At 37.4% G+C, this 22,838-nt stretch overlaps 2 protein-coding genes across 2 annotated transcripts in view; both read left to right on the top strand.

The window, feature by feature from the left end:
• The first annotated feature begins 2,217 nt into the window (after nt 1-2,217).
• LOC127444893 (40S ribosomal protein S6-like) lies at nt 2,218-8,152 on the top strand. The gene is made up of 6 exons (XM_051704518.1): nt 2,218-2,384; nt 2,885-3,016; nt 3,271-3,481; nt 3,842-3,988; nt 7,682-7,839; nt 8,026-8,152. The coding sequence occupies exons 1-6, from the start codon at nt 2,379-2,381 to the stop codon at nt 8,113-8,115; spliced, it is 744 nt and encodes a 247-aa protein (XP_051560478.1). The 5' UTR covers nt 2,218-2,378; the 3' UTR covers nt 8,116-8,152.
• Nucleotides 8,153-14,092: 5,940 nt separating this feature from the next.
• Nucleotides 14,093-22,838, top strand: part of LOC127444881 (WD40 repeat-containing protein SMU1-like) — a 21,396-nt gene continuing 12,650 nt past the window's right edge. The window contains exons 1-7 of the mRNA XM_051704497.1: nt 14,093-14,150; nt 14,701-14,911; nt 15,156-15,308; nt 16,330-16,440; nt 17,763-17,840; nt 18,088-18,216; nt 19,567-19,686. Coding sequence (XP_051560457.1) covers nt 14,125-14,150; nt 14,701-14,911; nt 15,156-15,308; nt 16,330-16,440; nt 17,763-17,840; nt 18,088-18,216; nt 19,567-19,686 — 828 coding nt within the window. The 5' untranslated portion in view covers nt 14,093-14,124. The remainder of the gene's footprint in view (nt 14,151-14,700; nt 14,912-15,155; nt 15,309-16,329; nt 16,441-17,762; nt 17,841-18,087; nt 18,217-19,566; nt 19,687-22,838) is intronic.

The following is a 22,838-nucleotide window of genomic DNA, read 5'->3' as shown; positions in this document are numbered from 1 at the left end:
ACATTTTACCACATATTTTTTTCTTGTATCATGTTGTCATTATGGGTTGCCTTGTGACAGTTAGTTCATTTACATGCACATTCTTACACCTTTTATGCTTAATAAGTAGACAACGTGTGTGATCATGTAATCGCATTAAACGCCATTCCTTTATCGGTGTAAGGTCATAAACGGCGTAAGAATTAACTGATTGACACACCTAGATTTTTGCCCATTATCCCTATTTCGTGTGCCATATAAACACCTTAACCAACATTCTTACATGCTTCTCCAATGTACGCAAGTGTTGTGCGCATACTTTACATCTTGATGCCAAAATTAATGAGATTTTTTCAAATCTTATGTAATCGCATTTTCTTGCTTTTTCAGATTTTTTAAAGAAGCTGATTTTTGGGAGTAATCCAGAGTACTGGTCTGCATGTAAATGGGTTGATCCGGTTTCAGGTTTGAAGTGCGAATATGTGCGCAAGCATGAGACCGCGAGTGCTGCGCGTGTCGGTTTGGACTCTTCCATACTATGACAAGCCAACAGTTAATATCCTGAACATAATTAAAAGTCAATTCGGCTTGCGATACTATCACAGATCATTTTGACATTCTGCTAGTGCAAATGCAGTTACAAAGAATTACAGCTTTTACTAGTGGAAATTGCATTTTTTTTTAATACCAAGAATGTGTATTCATGCAAATGATGATGTCATTTTTATATCAAGAACTATTTTTTTTCCAAGTACAAATGTAATATTAAAAAAATTGCCCTTTTGCTAGTAATAGCTACATTCCTGATATCAACAATTAGCATTTTAACTAGTGAAAATTGAATTGTTGCTGTGACTCAATAATTCATATCCTGCACATGATGTCAATTCGGCTTGCCATACTAGACTTCCACTAGCTGAATGCTTGACGCCTGATGTAGTGCAGTTTCAACAGTAGGTGGGGATATTGTCAGATGCAACAGAGCCCTTCTATCAAGCGGAGCCTACTAGGTTGGCAAAGCAATGCATCACACGGCGGTCCCATAGACATTATATGGGTAGTCAGCTAATCTTCAACATGTTATACACTAAACAATCCTTTCGGAATTAACTTTGTGTGGAGTTTGCTGACATAAAATTTCTGTTTTATAAGAGAAGACAAGGACAACTGTGACAGGTTTACGTCTAACCCATTCATGTGTATGGTATCCGCCAACGGTGACTTACTTCAAAAGACGCGTCCTACCTAGCACGCAGCCTTCGAAACGAGACACAGCAGAGACGGGCCACTTCTATTAAAATGAATGGGGGAAATTGAAAAGCCCAACGTTCAACGGATGTAGAAAGGAAGTCCCGCCTTACAGGTAAAAGAGCCAATCACCTTTTAGATACAGACATCACCTGTCAATGATCTAGAGAACGCGCATGCGGTATACGAACTTGGGAATTTACGTTTATTTAAACGTAGGCTTAATCTTAAAAGAGGTAAAGTAAAGAAGCACGATTTATGATAACATTGTTTTCAGATTTTACTTCTGATTTGAAACATGTTCTTTGATCATGATGCTGACCAATTGTTTTGCTGATTTCGATCTTTCCCCATCTAAGTAGATAGGAGCCGCACTTGTATGCCGCTTGCTTACATAGAAAAATAGTTGCCCGGGAGCGTTCCAAAGATGGACTGACTTGCTAGAAAGACTTTGGTCACACTTTCTTGTACCATCAAACCTCAGCAAGCCCCCCCAAAACGCCGACTGAATACTGGAAATAAGCCACAAAACCGCAACCAGCGACTAACCATATTTTACAAGCGAATTTCAGTAAAAACAAGCCCCAACTCGCTTTTTCACAGACTGTGATGACGCGTTTCCGCTTTATTTAGCAGCGTGAATCTAGCAAACTTTTTTATTTGATCATTTTTAAAAACATTGAGTGTAAGTTTATAACATTATGCTTTGTGTTATATTACCCTGGAATTAGTTTAAAAAAATTAATTACCACAGCTGCGAGTGGGTTTCGATTACAGCTGTTGAGAGAGTGACAGTAAATTTGGCATCTTCTACCATCTGACTGTCTTAATCAGTCGCTCTCTATTTTTTATTTTCTTCCGGAAAGTCATTCAAATGTAATAGCGGATTTTTTTCTTTTGCTCTTGGGGCAAATGGATAAGTGAAAATAATATGTGCTGTGGACTCCCATTCATCGCTGTTGAAGTTTACTCTGCACACGTTTACTTCCGCGTTACAAAATCCAGTGTGAGAAAAACGTATGCGACCGCTGTTTAAAAATGAGCAGTGAGTGTTCTCGAATCTCGCGATAACTCGGAAGTCTATGTGAGAGTACGAGGCGGATATCCGGTCTCTTTTCGGTGGTGGACTTCAAGCGAGAAAGTCCTTCATAATGAAGGTAGGAGGACTTAAATGGCTGTTTTTTTTTAGTTTACGCGGCCACTAAATGCGTAAAATATCGAACTAGTTGCATTTTAAGGTCTCAAAACAATCCGATGTAGTTGTGTGAAGAGAGTTAGGCCTAATCAATATGTTGGATGGACGCTGATTTTGTTTGAATCGGAGTGCTGCCGTGTCAGTGCAGCAACATGGCAGCGCCCTGAATAGACATGCAGTGAACACATTACAAAAGTTTTGAAGTGTGGTGAGTAGAGGTGAATTGCCCGCCTTTGTCGCCGATACAGTCCCTTTAATTAAAATGTTCAAACATTGTAGGAGTCCTCATAAAGAGTGTCAAACTGATATCAGTTCTGCTATATTGTTAGCGGTTGTTTGGCTAACAGAAATATGTCAAATTTGGACCTCACAATTCTAAATATTTTAGACGAGAAAAGATGTTATGAACCCTGAGTTATATTTCCGCAGTGTGTTTATTCTTTTTTATACTTGTTCCTTTAGCTCAATATCTCGTTCCCCGCCACTGGCTGCCAAAAGCTGATAGAAGTTGACGATGAGCGTAAACTGAGGATTTTCTATGAGAAGCGCATGGCCACAGAGGTGGCTGCAGACACTCTGGGTGATGAGTGGAAGGTGAGTGGTTAAGCACGGAACACTTGACCTGTGGCTGTCATGTAAAGTTGTATGTTACAAACATTTTATTGTCACGTTAATTAGAACTTGTCTTGATTTACTTGAGTCTCCTTTAGATTGCATTTAGGTTACATTTGATTCTTAGGAGCTGTATCTAAACTGATATCCCAATTGCAGTTGTTGATGCGCTTTTGACTTAAACATCTCTAAACTGACTTTAACATTTAGACCTAATATGCAATATTGTTTTGTAGGGCTATGTTGTGCGTATCAGCGGAGGCAACGACAAACAGGGCTTCCCCATGAAGCAGGGTGTGCTGACCCATGGCCGTGTGCGTCTCCTCCTCAGCAAGGGACACTCCTGTTACCGCCCTCGTCGTACTGGCGAGCGCAAACGCAAGTCTGTCCGTGGCTGCATTGTCGACGCCAACCTTAGTGTTCTCAACTTGGTCATTGTCAGGAAGGGTAAGTGTAAATGTCTTTATTTAAGCGATGTTGATACGTCCATGAAACATGTAAGGCACACCAGTAAACCCTTTCTGGTTGTTCAGTAGCCTCAAAGGGGGGACAGTGTGGTGCCATAGTAACAGTGGAGCTGCTAACCGGATAACAACCTGATCAAATTCAAAGTGGCTGGTTGTACTGCATTGCTCTGTCAAAATTATTGCAATGTTTTTAGTGAATGGGGACAGTAGTTCTGTGCAAGTGTGGTGTGATCAGTTATTAAATGTTGAAAAATATAGGCCTTAATTTTCTGCCTGTGTTTATTAGATGTTTATATTTCCTTACCAACTTGTTGACAAATGAGATGTCTCCTTCCATCAGGTGAGAAGGACGTTCCTGGGCTTACTGATAGCACTGTCCCTCGTCGACTGGGACCCAAGAGAGCAAGCAAGATCCGCAAGCTCTTCAACCTGTCCAAAGAGGATGATGTCAGGCAGTATGTGGTCAGGAGACCCCTCACTAAAGAAGGTTTGACTGCTTATGCTAAAAGTTTTAGCACATTTTGGAGTGTATAAATACATTTTGGCTATGATCTTGGCAATTTTTTTTAGCAGGCACCAGTGTGTAACCAAAAAAAAGTCACTAATTACTAGTGCTGTTTGTCCGTTAAAATATTTAATTGCAATTAATTGCTAGATTTTTAATAGTTAATGAAGAATAATTGCAGATTTCGAAAGTGTAAATTTGACTGTATATAGAGCTTGGGGAAACTACGTCACTACGCATTGCATTCTGGGTAGTTGCCGCCATGTTTTAAGACATGCTCATCAGTTATCAGCGATAATAAACAGAAGAAAAAAAACTAAAAATAATAATGGACCGAACGAAGACCAAGTGCAAGATTCTATATAGAGAAAAGCTCAACAAGGAAGCAAAGTTGCGGTACTTAGAAAAAATCAAGGAAATCAACGGGCTCGATCCGTACAAACACAAAGAGTGGTCCGATGATCTTAGCGATCTACCGCACGGCAGATTCAGCCTCAGGCGCATCTGAGTTGAGAGGAGTATCTGAAAAGGTGAAAGTTTTCAGCCGACCTGTGGCAGGCAGGGAAGAAGCTGTGTCAGCACACCCATCAGAACCGCAAAACATGGAAGCCCAGTGTAGTACCTGACCTTCACGTCGTCATCTTTTTAAAAAATCCTCATCCATCTTCTTTTGAGAGAGCTCTACTTTCAGTCTCCTGTTCTCCTTAAACAAGCGGTTAATTTTGGCATGCCTGCAGCTACAAAAAAGACATTCCTGCTGTTCTGCAGTGTTGTCTTTTGAACCAGTGTCATCCATCTGTGAAGCACCATCAGGTGTTGCATCTTCATCCATCTCCGGTCCCTGGCCAGCTAGATCAAGTGGTGCAGGTGCAGCTTTAGTCCATGTGACAGCTTGCTGTCTCTGTGTTCTCCGGTTAAACCGCCCAGAGTGCGTTGCTTTAACTTCTGTATGCCCGAGATGTAATGATGGTACCCAGTCAGGATCACATTCTAGCATTTCATAGGCTGGTTTGCCTAAAAAGAAAAGGCCGAATTTATTTGATTAGTTATGTAGCTATGCAGCCAGTTACTAGTGCAAAGTTTGCAGTGTATCAACATTACTAGCGGTAACAACAAAAACAGATAGATGTGCTTTGATTATATCTTTGTGAAAATGCCGTGATCAAACAAACATGTGTCGGGGAATGTTGTTGAATGTGATGTTTTTCCGTCTTACTGCTGCTACCCATGCCATGCGATGCAGCTTTGTTAACTCTGAGACCTGAGATCCAACGTGTTGTTTCCAGGCGGGAAAGCTGAAAAATCCCACTCCATTTGAAATACGGTTTCCATGCCGGTCGTGACTGCGATTATGGCAGTTAATTACACAACAAGCATTCACCATTGTTACATATTTTTATCTGTATAATACAAACTATACCGTCTATTTCCAATACAACACAGTATCCACCACAGCTTCCGTGTCCTAAAGTCCCAACATGCATTGCTGACGTCATGTTCCCAGAAGCTATACTACGTTTCCTATTAAAATGCATTTACTTAATAGAAAAGAATATGTAATGTTCTATTAACATTTTCCAGAACTTACACAGAGCTGAATGAAATGTCAAATTGGTAAATGCGTTAATCGCGAATAAAAAAATAACGCATTAAATGTTTTAATTTTATCACATGCGATAACGTGTTCATTCCACAGCTCTACAAATAACTTTTGTAATATTTTAACCAGATTACTGACTTCACTGATTTCTTTAATTACTTTATAAAACACTTTACACAAAATCTGTTTTCTGCTCAGTGAATTCAAAATGTATATTTTTACTTGTTGTTCATTGACTTGTTAGTGGCTTCATGTCCTTCAGTTGTCACAGAAACACAAACAGATGTACATATTAACGTAAATTATGTTTTAAATGTATTTTTCATAAATATGTATTCATTGAAAGTCAGTAACTGTAATCTGATTACAATAATTTTAAGTTTAATGCACTACTTTTTTATTAAAAGGTAATTAGACTACAGTAATCAGTTACTTTGTAAATAGATTACACCCAACATGGGCAGGCACAAAATGTACATTAAAGGGATAGTTCACCCAAAAATGAAATTGCCATAAACAATCACTTATGATGTTCCAAACCTGTATGACATTCTTCCATGGAACACGAGATTATCAGCAGAATTACACTCTTAGGGTGCTTTCACACTAGCATTTTGGTGCTCACCTGAGTTCGAATGGAAAAGGTTGGTTCGTTTGGGTGGTGTGAATGCTGTTTTCCAAACTCGGGTGCGCACCCGTGTCCGCTTGAAAAGGTGGTCTGGGGTACGTTTCATATGAACTCTGGTGCGGTTCGCTGCTAATATGAACAGAATCGTACCAAATCACGGAAGTGAACCGCTATTGATGACGTTTAATTTACGTCTTCGATCGCAGTTATTATGAATGAATTTCTCATACCAGCTTGTCCAAATAATTCCCCTTCAGAGAGCAGCTGACATTATTCTCATCTCTTGCAATGCATTCGCGGGCTTGCGGCAGACAAACGCTAATATTCTTTACATTATTGCATCTGCCACCCATTGCCAAAACATAGTTGTCGTTTTGTGCATGTAAAGTTTTGGTGGTAAATCCAAAGAGATGAATACTTTAATAACAGCGAAGCTGATGTCTTATTGTTGCCTAGATACAGTGGTAAATGGCTGCCACTTGTACTCATGTTTATGACTAGTTGTTTTTGGATTTTACTGCTGACTTGAAACATGTTCTTTGCTCATGAACTTATAAATATGTGAACAGAGACAGGGAGGAAACGAACTCCGGTTCAGTCCAAGCAATCGAACCAAGTGTGGAAGCATCTTTAATTACCAGTTACTTTCATTGCTGCTTTTTCCTTACAATAAAAGTGAATGGTGACTGAGGCTGTCTTCCTGACATGACCTTTTGTGTTCAAAGGAAGAATGTCTTATTTGGGACACCATAAGTGTAAGATAAAATGACAATTATTGTATGAACGGTTAGCTTGATAAATATAGGTTTACATGGCACAACAGTAGACCCTTTTTGGCTGGTCAGTAGCTTAAAAGGGGGAAGAATGTGGTGCCAGAGAAATAGTGGAGCTGCTAACCGGATAACAACCTGATCATGTTCTCAGTGGCTGGTTGTACTGCATTGCTCTGTCAAACTTCTAACAAAGACTAGTTGTAGTGAATGTAGACTAAGATTCTATGCAAGTGTGCAGACTGATTAATCTTGTTGACTAGCTTAAAATGTGCATGTAAAGGTGTGGCAAATCAGTTATGATTTGGATTCAGTGGAGCTCTGTTTTGGTCTAGGTTCAGTCATAAAATTGTTTCTCTTAGCATTTGTAAACGGCACAACATGCTGTAGAGTAGTTTGGAGTATGGATTGTGCTTAATATCCTAATGTTTGGTTGGAAGTACACACTTGTAATTAGTGGGGCCCTAGCTTGCTTTTCACCCAGTTCTTTAATGTGGTAGCCATCTGCTGCTTTTTAGATGGACTTCAAGAAACTTTTCACCTGATATTTTGTTTTGGGATCACTTCAGGTACATTAACTGATGTAAAACTAGTTTAGAACTTACTCCATGGACTGCAAGGATGTGAAGTGGGAAATATGTCTAGAGTCTCATGAGTGCTTGTGCTCTTTCTGACAGGTAAGAAGCCCAGGACTAAGGCCCCTAAGATTCAGCGTCTGGTTACGCCCCGTGTGCTGCAGCACAAGCGCAGGCGTATTGCTCTCAAGAAGCAGCGCACACTGAAGAACAAGGAGGAGGCTGCAGAATACACCAAGCTGCTGGCCAAGAGGATGAAGGTACGTTGCCACTTTATTTCTTAAGTGGAAAATCTGATTTGTGGTGGTTTCCTTCATTGTTGCCTAGCTATGTGTCTTGAAGTGTTTACTATTGATAAAGGGATACCTGGATAGAGATCTTAATTTAAATTGCTAAAAAACTGAGCAAATGAGTATCTAATGTTCCTTGCCTTTTCTGTTTTGCAGGAGGCCAAAGAAAAACGTCAAGAACAGATTGCTAAGAGACGGCGTCTCTCCTCTCTGAGAGCATCCAAGTCGGAGTCTAGCCAGAAGTGAGACAGGTTCCTCACAAATAAAACGTGGTTTTGATGAACATTCTGTGTTGTCTTGTATTTTCATTACCATATGGATTAAGGTGGAACATTGCTAACAAGTTGAATTGGTTATTATATAGATGAGTTGTTTATCCTGGCCAATCTATTTATTTGGCAAAACATAACTTAAAAATTTATTAATATTTGTCAGTAGAGATGACTTGTTGTAGAAATGCCTCCATAATTGTACGACTCAATTATTCTGTGTTGAGCTCAGTGGTTTCAGTTTTTATTTAAATTGAGATATAACTAAAGTAAGTTCAGAGAATTGTTAAGGCCAAAGATATGTTTAAATTTAGCATGCAATATGCCCTTTGAATCTCAATTAAAGAAAAGAGCCACACACTTGATCTATGGATGATTCTAGGTTATCTCAGGGCTGACTGATGTGTGGCCTACAAGTATTAGGTCATGAGCCATCACCATTGTGGCATCCAAAAAGAAAAATGCTGGCCTTAACTCACCCTTTTGTTCCAAACCTGTATGATTACTTGTGTGGAACTCGTGTCAGTTTCAGTAAACATTCAATTTCATCCATTTTCTAATTTTATATATATATATATATATATATATATATATATATATATATATATATATATATATATATATATAATGAAAGTGAATGGTAGCCCTTTTGTGTTCCATGGAAAAAAAGTGGCAGAATTTTAACTTTTGAGTGAACTATCTCTAAGGTTGTTCCAGAGTGGCTGCCTTTTAATAGGTGTACAGTTAGTCGCTTTGGAATTTGGGTAGTAGTGTCTGTACAATGACCATCACCTACCTGCAACACCAGCCATCTACAGACTAGCAGATGATAAAATAGGGCATTAAGAATCATTTACCCAGAAATGATATTTCTTTAATAATTCACTCACCCTTATGCGGTTTAAAAGTCATATGACTACTTCAGAACACAAACAATGATTTTTCTTTTGAAGGATGGTGTCTGTTTGTGCATACGATGCAAGGCAATGGGGTCCGAAACTTTCAAGCTCCAAAAAGAACATAAAGGCAGTACAAAAGAAATCATGATTCAATTGGTTTAACCCATGCCTTCTGAAGTTATACAGTTGCTTTGGTTTGATGACAGATCAAAATATATATATAACTCCTTTTTCATTATGAATCTTAACATCCACAGCCTTCTAGGGGCAGCATGATTTGAAACTCGTTTTTGGAATTGCATACTACCATACTATTACTATTTCTGCTATAGAAATATATGACAGAAGTAGTATGGGTAGAATCGGGGCCGGAGTGGGATTCATATTCAGCCTGGGATGTCATTTCCAAGTCAGCCCACACCCAAAAAGGGGTTTGGAGGTGAAGATGATAACAATAAACAAGATCACAGCAAAAATATGCAATATATGTAATCACTTGAAAATTATTTAAGCTCTCCATATCATTATACCACAAACGGCATTCACTACGATTTTCACTTTGTCATAAGACAAAATTGTATGTGTTGTAAAAATAACTGAATGTTAAAGGGATATTTGATCATTTCCTCACCCTCATGTCATCCCAGTTGTGTATGACTTTCTTTTGCAGAACATGAATGAAGATGTTTAGAAGAACTGTTGGTCCATTCAATGCAAGTAAATGAGAAGCAGTGAGAAACAGATCAATAATTAAGTCATTTTTTACTATAAATCTCCACTTTCATAAGCACTCTTCTCTTAAGAGTTCTTCTGTTTTTGGTGATTTACGTAAGCATATCGCCCCCTACTGGGCAGGGAGGAGAATTTATTGTGAGAAAAAAAAAACGTAAATATTGATCTGTTTCTCACCCACACCTATCATATCGCTTCTGAAGACATAGATTAAACCACTGTAGTTCTATGGATTACTTTTATGCTGCATTTATGTGATTTTTGTACCTTCTGAGTTCTGATCACCATTCACTTGCATTGAAAGGACCAACAGAACTGAGAAACTCTTCTAAAAAGCTTCATTTGTGTTCAGCAGAAGACAGAAAGTCATACACATCTGGGATGGCATGAGGGTGAGTAAATGATGAGAGAAATTTCATTTTTGGGTAAACCAAGTTTATTTTAAAGACTATCTAGGCACATAATAACACTATAGAACTGAAAATGTTTATAACTCTTTCAAGATGTACAGGCTCACACTTTAAATGGTCAGTGCTTTGTATTTTAGATCATTAAAATAGCAACAGATCCAGAGAAACAATTAAGGTTGAGTGATTGTTTTTACATTTTTACATGCCATTCAAAAACGTGCCATTTTACAATGATATGAGTGAAATAAAAGACTAAAAAGAAAACATTTTTACTTGGAATGTAAATGTTCAGGACAAAGGCAAAATGGTTACTGTCTCTTTAAGAGGGTTTTATCGCATTATACAACATTGAAGGCACTCTGTGCAGTTTGTTTCGTTGAGTTTATTCTTTTACAAGCTGTAAAGTCCCATTATTTTCGTACCGTGTCGTGCTGTTGCATCTGTATTCGTTTACTTTAAGTATTCTGTTATTTTGTGACAAAAATAATTTTGCTTGCTAGGGAAGAGGATTTCAGAGATTAATTAATTGAGATTGTGAGACTGCAGTCAGTATTAAACTTGTGATGATCTTGTACCTGAAGCACGTTCATCCATTCAGCTATTAATAGCCTATCTGTTCTCGATGGATCTTCCGTGATCCTTCCCGCGCTGTCAAGTGAAGCACATCAGTTTTGTCTCTCACAGGCTACTCTCTCATTAGTTTGGGTGTGAGCTGATAAAATACAGACTGCGTCCGCTATAATACGGAACGCAATTCTGATCCTTTAAATACCGGATGTTACAGACTGTTGGCAATTGTTATGCGACATTTGATGAAAGTTTGTCAATCAACATGCGGACCTAACCTGCCCAAAATTTTTGACCGGCCCAGCGGGAATTCTCCCGATCTTCCCGACTGCCACTCCGGCCCTGGGTAGAATGCAGTTCTGAACTCAGCCATGGATTAAACCACTAAAGGTGTATGGATCACCTTAATGCTGCCTTTGTTCTTTTTGGAGCTTGAATATTTTGGACCCTATTGACTTACATTGTATGGACAAAAACACCTCATATCTCCATCAAAATATCTTTGTTTTTCGCAGAGTTTGTTTTATGAGTTTGAGACGGTATAAAGGTGAGTTAATGATTGTGAACCATTCCTGTAACTTGGGTGTCACTACTATAAATGCAACTGTAAGTAGTTAATAGTGGTTGTGGTATTACAGTTTTTCTCAATCGATTTGGCACATTTACTGAAACAAACTTGCAATTGTCAAAACTCTTAATCCTCACATCACGTGGTACATTCAGCACACCACTCTATGTGACCTGCAAAAGGTGATTACTCAATCAAAAGAATTAACTCATGTTTAAAATGTAAATAAATCCATCAATGAATAAATCATTGTCATCAAAACAAAAGGTTCCTTTATCATTGCTTAGACCAAGACAGGCAAAATGCAAAGACATCTTGTCAAGTGATAGTGTACTCTGAAAGTGTGATGGTTACCCACTATGTAATGTTGTCCAATTGCTAACATTGTACATGTAGGCAGCTGAATAGTACTGATGTCAAAAAGTCATAGCACACAATATACTTTCAACAAAACATTTATTCAAACATTTCTCATCATTGTATGTATACACTTTACAGCCAACCGAAAATACGTAAAGAAAGCTTGTACAGAAAAAAATATATACAACAGCTAAATTCAGGAACTACAATATGTGCAAGAAAAAAGTAAATATGCTGCAAGTTCATCAACCTCATGGGTCTTCCAATCTCTCCTCTCTGTCTGGCCACAACATTTCATCTACATCACACCTGATATCCTCACTTGCAATGCAACAAGGGAAAAATGTTTTGGCATGATGCAGCCACCCCCTACAACAATCTGCTTTGATATCCTCTCAACCAGCATCCATTGCACCCAGTAAGGACAACTGGTCGTGAGGACGCTGATCATAGACCTTCCATCTCCATGCAGAATAAAACTCCTCAATGGGATTTAGGAATGGGGAGTATGGTGGGAGAAACTCCATCAAAAACGTGGGTGGGCAACAAACCATTCCCTGACTGTATTTGTACGATGAAAACTTACGTTGTCCCAAACTATAACATACGTTGGCAGGTAATTTCTTACCAACCCCCACTCATTCTCAGTAATGAGATCCCTGTAAAGAGTTTCCAGGAAATTGAGGAGATGTTGTGTGTTATAGGGCCCAATGATGGGAATGTGGCTGAGAACACCATTCCCACATATGGCAGCACACTTCGTAATGTTCACTCCATGCTGGCCTGGCACCATCAACAGTGGCTCAGTGACCAATAATATTACGGCCACATCTCCTGACTTTGGTCAAGTTGAATCGTGCCTCATCAACATACACAAAATTTGTGGGGATTCATCAGCTCCATCATGCTCTATAAAAGATAGTAAAGCAATTTTTCAGTATAGGAAATAATTTACAGTAGATATTGTAAATCATACAGTTACACATATCCCACATTGTGTAACATATTCTGCATATACAGGTTGTACTTGTCAATACTGAAAGACAAGATTACAGCACTGTGTAGTGTACAATGATGAATTCTTACTTGTACATACATTGCTCTAAATTGTGAGGAAATTGAATTGTTCCCCATCCAAGTCTATCCATCTGACAACTATTACAACAATACCACATAACTATTATGTATCTAATATATGTGTGACAGGTTATTGTGATTGTTAGTTGTTCTAGTTAGCATGTAGGGATTTACACAATGAACATGTGTATAATTGCATTTTAGAGTAATATCATTCAATAGCAAATGAATGCAAACTATTTTGATCTGCAAGCCCTTCTCAATGTATTTTGTGCCAAAGCAGTTATAAATGACTGTAGTCATGTGAACAAATGACCTAATGTTCATATAGTTAGTCATATAGTTTGACGAAGTTTAATAGTCATTTGACGATTGTGCCAAAGTGATTGGGAAAAACTGGAATAGAGGTCTGGCAGCGCTGCAATATTCAGAGGTAGTGAGAATAACAGGGTTTATGCTTGGTGCCAATTGTGCATCTATTGGCCATTTGTCCTGGGACAAATATAATAATTTATGCTCATTCCCATGATTATTTTGCATTGCTTTGGTTGTAAAAATCTTAATAATGCTTTAGAAGAATTATAACTTCTGAGCCACTGCTCCACCCCTATTTAGGCAACCCAATTCCTGTTTTGTCCCATCACCGGGGTATCATATGTGTAATGTTGCCATCAACTGCTGTTAATCTGACATTCATGTTTACAGAATAATCTTATCACTACTCTGTCCGACAGAGAAAATGCATTCTCAATGTGACCAGAAGGGGGCAACACGATCATATTCCAAAACACATGCGACACCTGACACAGATGCGCTTTGCATTCTAAATAGACATGAGCGGTCCCATCACAGTTCATTAAGTGAATTCAGCTCTATGTTTATGATTATGCCTAGTGTTTGTCTAGCTATACTGTTGATAAGGGTAATTCAGTTGCTTGTCCTTTGCTAATAAATAGACCAAATGCATTCTAACCTACAAGGACTGTCAGGATGAGTGTTAATGCAGTGACGTATTTGATCCCGATGAATGATGACTGATAAAACCATAATTGCTTTTGCTTAAAAATGCATTCACTTTTAAGCTTTGGTGCACCGTCTGCCCAAGCGGTCTCTCAGCAGCACCTGATGGCATCGTTGCGGGTTTGTCTATTAATCCCACCACATGCGTCATTAAACCGCACTCTCCCAAAAAAGCCAAAACAATTAGCAAGAGGTTGTTTGATTTCAGACGTCTGAGTAATAAATACAACAGCACGTGTATTGGGCGGTCACGGCCACACGGTGTTCACGTGGCTGGGTACCAACACAGCACAGCGATGGCAGATGTGGGCACATTTTATCTAGACGGTGATTGCATCGACAACCTCGCAGCCATGGACCTTGAAGTGGAATCCGCAGAGTAAGTGAACTGTAATTGACTCTTAATGGAATGAATAGAATTCCAACACTGATTGCTTTGATTCCAGAAAAGGAGACAAAATACGGTAGAAATGTTTTTAGTAACAGTTTCTTCCTGATGAAGTCTGTGATTCTTAATAATATATGTGTTGCGGCACTTAAGGGTGCTTACTGTATGATATCGAAAATAAAATGCAATTTAAGTAATTTTCTGTTTGTTTCTTAATTACCCATGCGGCGAATAATGCAGTCGCTGAGCAATCAAAAGTTTCGTAGAGAATTTAACATTTAAATCTCCACCAATCTACGTCAGAGTGTTTCAAATTATGAACTTCTTTTGTTACGAAGAACGACATGGAAAACGTTTTCCTTACAAACCATGCAACCCAAAAAAAAAAAAAAAAAAAAAAAAAAAAAAAAAAAAGATATCAATAAAACGTTGCGGCATCTTTGCGCACTTAAATAAACACAGACTGTTTGCGTTTATGTTAACAGACGGAAATGTGACATCTTTGCTATCCTAAATCAAGAGTGTCTTGTTGCTTTTGCAGCATAATTCGTCTGATCATGCAATATCTCAAGGAGAATAATCTCCACCGCACTCTGGCGACGCTCCAAGAGGAGACGACCGTGTCTCTCCATACAGTTGACAGCATCGACAGCTTCATTGCGGACATAAACAACGGGCAGTGGGATATAGTGCTGCTCGCAATCCAATATCTGAAACTTCCTGACAAGCTGCTCATTGATCTCTATGAACAGGTAAATAAGCCATGCAATTCTATGCCTCCACACTTAGGTTATATAAATAACTGGCTTTCTACCTTGCATACCATTCACAGTTCTTCAACTTAATGCACTCACACCATATTGACTCCTATGGTACTTTTTGCTTTACACATGTAGCCTACAATTCATTATGTGTTTCCTTTATTGTCTATTGTCTTAAGTTGACACATTGGTGTCAGATCGGTGTCTTGTTAACTTGACCTTTGTGTCTGTACAGATTGTGTTGGAGATGATTGAGTTGGGGGAGCTGGGAGCAGCCCAGTGCTTACTAAAACAAACAGATCCCATGATCATGCTGAAGCACACGCAACCTGAGCGTTACTCACACCTGGAGACTCTTCTCACCCAACCATACTTTGATTTACAAGCGGTAAGTGTCTTGAGTTGATGGTGCAATATAATTAATTTAAATTATGTCATCCAGTAATGCATTAAAAAAAAAGAAGATATAATCGGATTAATGGTTCAGGTGAGATTTTGGGTATATAAATGGCTGTCTGATTGTTGCTGCATCCTTATGTATAACAATATAAAGCAACGTGTATCATATTTCATGCATGATTTTCTAAAGCCTCTACATCAACAACATGATGAATACTTTGCTGATAACATTTTGTATGCAATGTACTACATGTCTACTGCCTCCTGATGAAGGTGTCTGTGCTCTTCCGGAAGTAGAAGACCTTGTAATTTCATTTTTATGATGCACATGTCTTTTTGCTGTGAAATCTTTACTGATTTTAATGAAGTAGAAGGAACAATAATATATATATATATTTTTTTTACTGATACTGTATTTTAAAATGACTTTGTTGAATTGAAACAACTTGTGCTTGATTAAAATTTTGTACATTATTTAAATGTTTTTTTTGAAATGCTTGTATCAAATGTGATAAAACAGGCTTTTGAGGTATATCTCTTAATCATCATTACATTCCATTAATGCACACAGCAATAAAAAAAATAGAGCTTTCAAAAAGCCCAAGGCTTTTTATAACAAACGTCCTGTACAAAAATTAATTGGTGCATCTTAGAATAATAATGACCTTTACAACAGGATATTATATGATATGATATACCTGATATGATAAACAAATGATTTTTTTTTTTTTGTAATCGCAATTTTTTTTCTTCTATTTATTAATTAATTTATTTACAGATTTTGTCTATAGGTTCAAAAAAACAGCTCAATTTAAAAAATGGAAATTTCTGACTATTATTTCATATTTCAGGCTTTATAGGGTTAAGTACTTAGCCAGTGGTAAGAGTTACATTTATTGGGTGGACTATAATAGTATTAGATGCATAATATTTTTGTGAAATGATTATACACATGATTAAGTGTTTTTTTTTTTTTTGTTTTTTTTTCTTTTTCTTACCACTACCATTAGGCATATCCAGTGGGCAGCAGCAAAGAGAAGCGCAGACTGGCTATCTCTCAAGCTTTTGCCGGAGAGGTCTGTTTGGTGCCACCCTCTCGTCTCATGGCTCTGCTGGGCCAGGTTTGTTACCTTTTTTAGTCATGTTTGCCATGACCTGTTGCTTTCTTTAGTATATATCTATTGCAGTTCAATACTTAAAGGTGGACTCATTAATTATTTTTGTTTATGTCGTGTTGGACTGACTCCTAGGGGCGTGGATGCAGCATCATTCAAAAGTATTAGTTTTCAGTTACAGATGCCATTGTATAAATTAACTATACAAAGTCAGCCGTGATTAATCCATGAGTGAAACTGTCCAATAACATGAGGGGACCCTCTCCATGTAGAAGAATAAAATAGCTTTTATAAGGTTACTGATGTATCTGGAATCTCATGTGAGTGGTCATGATTTTATACAACTGCTTTAAAATTACTATTTTCTTTGGGAGTAAACCATTTTAATGATGAAAAAATTACTGAGTGCACCTTTAAAAAGTATTCTGTGCATGTATCCCATGTCCCTTGCTTTGTGTTCAGTTTTTCTTTTACTATGAAAATGTTTTGATCAAACCTAAACATAAGCTGTTAATTTGAACATATACAGGTATATATGAATAGTCACACAAATATGCATGTGAATATGTTAGTTTGCATGTACAATGAGGTCCAAATAGTCTGAGACCACTAATACAAATGCATCTATTTTGCATTTTTCTAATTTAATAATTCTTTTCATACAAATTATATTATCAGTATTACAATTTGAGTGAAATGTTGATTTGAAAAAATAAATAAATAAAAAATAAAATGAACCCCCCTTTTGCTTTAATGACAGTATGTATTTAAGCTGGCATGGACACCACAAGGTCGTACAAGACCTGATGATCCATGTTACCTCAGTTTGATTTGTCACTGAGCATCTTGTGTGCTTCAGTGGAAGCAAGGGAAATGACCTTTTGTAAAGAGGAGTTAATGTCACCGATTTGCTTATTTGAATAGTGATCTAGAAATATTGCAGAATATCCTAAATCTAAAATATTTCTTATTTATGTTATTATGTTCAACTAAGCTACTTAGTTTTAAATTGTATTTAAAAGTTAATATTTAATAATTAATTTGATATTTAAGTTATTAATTTATTTATTTAATTCTAAACTAATTACTTAGTTTATATCATTACTTATCATAAAACTTTCGGTTTATTTCCAGGTTTAAATTAGATTTTTAATGTGGACTCTGACTTTTGAATCCCACAATAAATAATACAAATAAACCTGTTTCCTGGACCTCCAAAAAGTCAGTCTGTGGAGGTTCTTGCAAATGAATCTCTACATTTATATATTTCCTTCAGATGATAAAGACTAAGATATCAGGTCTATTTTGCTTGTGTTTGTTATGAATAGGGTCGTATATGTGAGGGGGCTCTATACAGGTTACAGGAGACCAAAGCACTAAGGCAGTTTGGCTCATTAGCAATGCTGGTATGTATATATTTCATGGGATTAGCATAATTACTCTGTTCAGTAATTCTGTATGTTCTTAATATGAGCCATGTAACACCATCTCTTTTATTAGACAAGTGTTATCGATTTGTCTCTGCTCTTGCTCTTCTAAATATACAAGCTCAGTAGATTAGTATGTCAAGAAAACTACATTTTACCCAAAAGTGTTGATCTATTTCCACCTTGCTGTCTTTTTCTCCATCTCATCCACTTCATCTCTGCTAAGTCTCTGAAGTGGCAGCAGCATCAGGGACTCTTGCCTCCAGGTATGTCATTGGAGCTGTTCCGGGGAAAAGGTGCATTGAAGGACATGGAGGAAGAGCGCTTCCCTACTCAGCTCAGTCGCCTCATAAAGGTTCTGTAAACACAGCAGTGGTAATAGTGTAATCTTATTATGCAATCTCTTTCTGCTCTGATGAGTGAACAGTATCCCTCAAAGGATGCCTTTTTAAACAAACAGACAGCTTGATTAAACTACAGGTTCTAAAATTCTCAAATTCAGTCTAAGATTCTAAATATTCTAGAACATATTTAAAAATCTCAAACTTATTTTATAAATACAGAAATTGGTAATTAATACAGAAAGCGGAAAGAAAAACTGAATTATAAAATCAATTTTAATGATAAAGTTCATATGTCTGACATAGTGAGAGAGTATTAAAGCTGATGTGTAATTTTTTAATGCTCATATATTTTGTCCTATCCCAGCTTAATATGCAGAGACAACTTTTAAGTAAACCATTCATAGGTTGATTTCAATACAGTAAGAGTAAACACTGTGGCGCTATCAAAATTTGCTCTGTTTCTATGAGTGTCCCAGCCAGACACTGCAGCATTAACTCAACCAGTGGCATGAGTTTGGGGAGGAACTATGAATTTGTTCAACCAATGGCAGATGGAGAGATTTGAAAACAATACTTAATTTTGCTATTCCGTTTGGTGCCACTAGTGTTGCAGAAATGACATACAGTACTTCAGCTTTAACACTTAACTTTAGTTGTTGTAAAATTAATCCTAAATTATTATACCGACTCTTTGGAAGAGGTCGTCAAAATAGTTTACGACAAAAATAAATGATGGATCCTATGCAGAGTCTGGGGTAATATTTGCCCCAGGAATCAATTTTCAGTGGGCAATTTTTAGCTATTAAGAAGGTTTTTTTTTTTTTTTGGTCAAATACTCAATTGAATTAATTAACTAAATTCTCAATCTGAGTAATAATCGTTATTACCTAAAATCAACAAGAATTACAAAAGTAGCTGTAAATAATTCACAATGTCATAACACAATAAAAAAAATTACAGAAAGTTTCTTAATTTAGATTATGCAGCTTTCTACTGTATACCATCATGGTAGATTGTAATGTTATCACTCTTTAAAGTCTTTGGAGTTGTTGGATCTTCATTATGAGGAAGTAGCTAGTGAGAATGTCCTACACTCAACAGGACTAGCTCAGCATATGCACATTTAATTGCTTTTGTGACTGGAGGCTTCTCTGTATTCTGCACTCTACTTTGCCCACACCACACTTTTTGATTGCTGTTAACATGCTTAGAAGTTTTGGGGTTAATAGTGACTCAAGGCAGGGTTGACATTGCATAGGTGATCCTGAGCATCCTCAAGGAATTTAAGAGATTGAGAGAGATCACATGTAATCAATGTTTTGCATGTTCTGTTTGTGCATGTGTGTACATGTGTGATACAGTTTGGGCCAAAGTCCCATGTAGAGTGTGCTCGATTCTCTCCTGATGGACAGTACTTGATTACTGGATCTGTTGATGGTTTCATCGAGATCTGGAACTTCAGCACTGGTCAAATTAGGAAGGTGAGTATATACTGTTAAAAACTGTTCTTTAAGCTGAACACCATCAGTATAAAGATGTTTTCAACAACACATCAGATTTGATTTCTTATCTGTAGTCTTTATTTTGGTTATACAGTATGTCAAATTAAGGTGTTAGCTAATTACATTATTCAAAGGGACTAATGTCAAGTCAAGTTACTGGCAACTACAGAGTAAAATTCTACAAATAAAAGGAAAGTGAGAAGGTAAATGGATGAAATATGGTAAACAGTATTACATACAATGGTTTCAGAAAATAAGCCTTTTCCACTCATAGTTTTTATTTCTCCTCCTAATTGATTATAAAATAACCACATATTACTTTTGTGTAATTTACATTTATGGCATTTAACAGATGCTCTTATCCAGAAAGACATACAAAAAGTGCTTTAGCTTCACAAATGGGATCATTGTGATCAACAGATGGCAAGCATACAATAAAGAACATTATCTGCTAGGGAAACATGTGCTTCCTGTATAAATAAACTAGTGCAAAATATAGCCGCATGAGTGGTGGTGGCGGCGTATTGGGTTAAAGCACATAACTGGCAATCAGAAGGTTGCTGGTTAAATCCCCACAGCCATCACCATTGTGTCCTTGAGCAAGGCACTTAACTCCAGGTTGCTCCAGGGGGATTGTCCCTGTAATAAGTGCACTGTAAGTCGCTTTGGATAAAAGCGTCTGCAAAACGCATAAATGTAAATGTAAGTGGCAATTATTGGGGTCCAAACAGTTTGGAAAATTTGAGAAAATGACCATAATTGCCAAAAACAACTCTATCAGGGGTATTCTTTGTAGGTATTACGTCCACCATTTTGAGTTTTCCAAAATACCTTTTAAACTCCTCCTAGGCCATTGGTCAGATTCATTAAATTTTTTATGTATCACAGATACCCTCATGACAAAAAGTTATCAAAAGATATAAGCCAATTAATTTTTTGCCAGTGGCCCAGTTCACTTATCTTCTGAATTATCTGACAAATCCAATTTTTATTATTATTTTTATACCGTTTTGTCATGAGGGTCCCTAGATGATACAAATATACATTTTCAGCAAATTAGACCAACGGTCTCGGAGGAGTTCAAAAAATTATGTTTTTCGGAAAATTCAAAATGGCAGAAAAATTTTAGTGGAGATATTAGCAAAAACATAAAAGTGTGTATTTTAGCACCACCTAATGTGTGTGTGTGTGTGTGTGCACCTGAGTAGTGGGGGGAATTTGGGACCATCCTGCCAAATCTGGTGTCTCTGGGACTTTTTGCTGTCAAGACACTTTTAGGGCAGAAAAATAATAATAATTATAAGAAGAAAATCTGTACAAATAAAAAAGGGTTCCAGCACCTTCAGAGCTTAGACTCATTAGAAATGAGTACCTTTTAAGTAATACTGAAAGAGGTGAGTTATGGACCTGTGTCTGGACTGGAGATTAGGGATCCACTGACCATTGTCCGTTGACTTTCTTGTATGCTATAGGACAAGGCTTTAAACTTGATCCTAGCAGGGACAGGAAGCCTGAGGAGGGAGCATATTAGAAATGTGACATAAGAGTATACTGGGCTGCAGGGGTTTGATTGCATATGCCTTGAGGCCGGCCTGGAGTCCTTTGCAATAATCAAGAAAAGAGCAGACTAGGGCCTGTACCAGAATCTGAGTAGCTTCCCTGGTTAGAAAAGGCCTGACTTTGCAGAGGAATCTCCATGTCTTGATTATGTGTTAGTTTGTGGGGTGACACAAATGACAGGTCCTTGTCCAGTGTGACACCAAGAAGATTGGCTTTCGATGTTCGTGAGAGGATTGAGTTGTCTAATGAAATTAAAAGGTTATGGCAAGGGAAGTTCTCGACTAGGATGAACAGAAGCTTGTTTTTTGATAAATTCAACTTAAGAGGATGGGCAGTCATCCAGGCAGAAATGCTTGGCAGATATGCAGTGATTCATGAGTGTAACTGGTTGTCAGAGGGTGGAAAAATAGAATTAGATTATTGGGTGTCATCTGCATAAGAATGGTAAAAAAAGCCATGGGATGTGACAGCTTTACCAAGTGATTTGTGTAAAGGGAGAACAAAAGTAGTCGGAGGACTGATGCCTATTGTAGATATACTGTAGGTAGTAGGTAGTTGGTGTGGAGATAAAGTGAATCCTGTCCATGATATCTGGAAGCTTCTGGTCTGCTGATGTGAACCATGTGGGTGCAGATCCTGTAATCCCAGGGGCCGGTTGCACCAGCTATACGTAAATTACAACTTAGCCTAGTTGTGGCGTAAATGGGCACGAAGTTACCAGGAGTAACAGATGCAATAAAAAATCTGACTGATATTTTATGACATCAATAAGCTCATGTTTTGCATGACCTATATATTGTATATAAATATGATATTAAAATGAATATATGTCTATTTTTCCAGCCTGTTGTATTAGTATTTATCACCCCTTGTTTATTTTAGAGACAGTTCCTATACATTGTTATTTACACAGGGCAAATATACTATTTATCAAATCTACTTTTATTGCGTATCGTATTATTATTGGGGATATAATTTATTACAGCTGACAGTAACATGAGCAAACAAGGTTTGAACATAAACCGTAACAAATCAAACTGAAATTCACAGCTTTTTAACACTTCTGTGTACAAATTTAAAGGCTGCTTATTGGATCAATACAGGTTAACGTCATATTGTGTGACTACGCATTACTTTACAGAGAGTTTAAGACCTACTAGTTAAGTCTTGCCTTAATAACAGCTGGTGTAACCAAATTAAGCACTGACTTGGTTACAAACTAACTAGTAGTTACTAAACCCTTTAGTGTGAACTTTGTCTCAACTTAAGTGAGACCTTACGCACAGCTGGTGCAACCCTACCCTGTTAACTAAGGATGATTTGGTGGTATTCAGTGTTGAACGCTGTTCAGAAATCTAGCAGAATCAGAACAGACACAGGTTGGCTGTTTGGCTATGTTCAGTTTTTTCAGTCACAGCAATTAGAGTCATTTTAAAGGAGTCTTATCATGAGGAATACATTTTCCAAAAATAGTTGTACTTTGAAAAAATAGCCTACTGCAGCTTTCAGAAATCAAAACATCCTCCCCATTAAAAAAGGACCATTTATCAAAACATTTTTTAATGCATTTG

Source organism: Myxocyprinus asiaticus, chromosome 8 (assembly GCF_019703515.2).
Source record: "Myxocyprinus asiaticus isolate MX2 ecotype Aquarium Trade chromosome 8, UBuf_Myxa_2, whole genome shotgun sequence".
Classification (NCBI taxonomy): domain Eukaryota; kingdom Metazoa; phylum Chordata; class Actinopteri; order Cypriniformes; family Catostomidae; genus Myxocyprinus; species Myxocyprinus asiaticus.
Note: the sequence above shows the minus strand (reverse complement) of the source record. Positions and strands in the feature narration are given on the sequence as shown.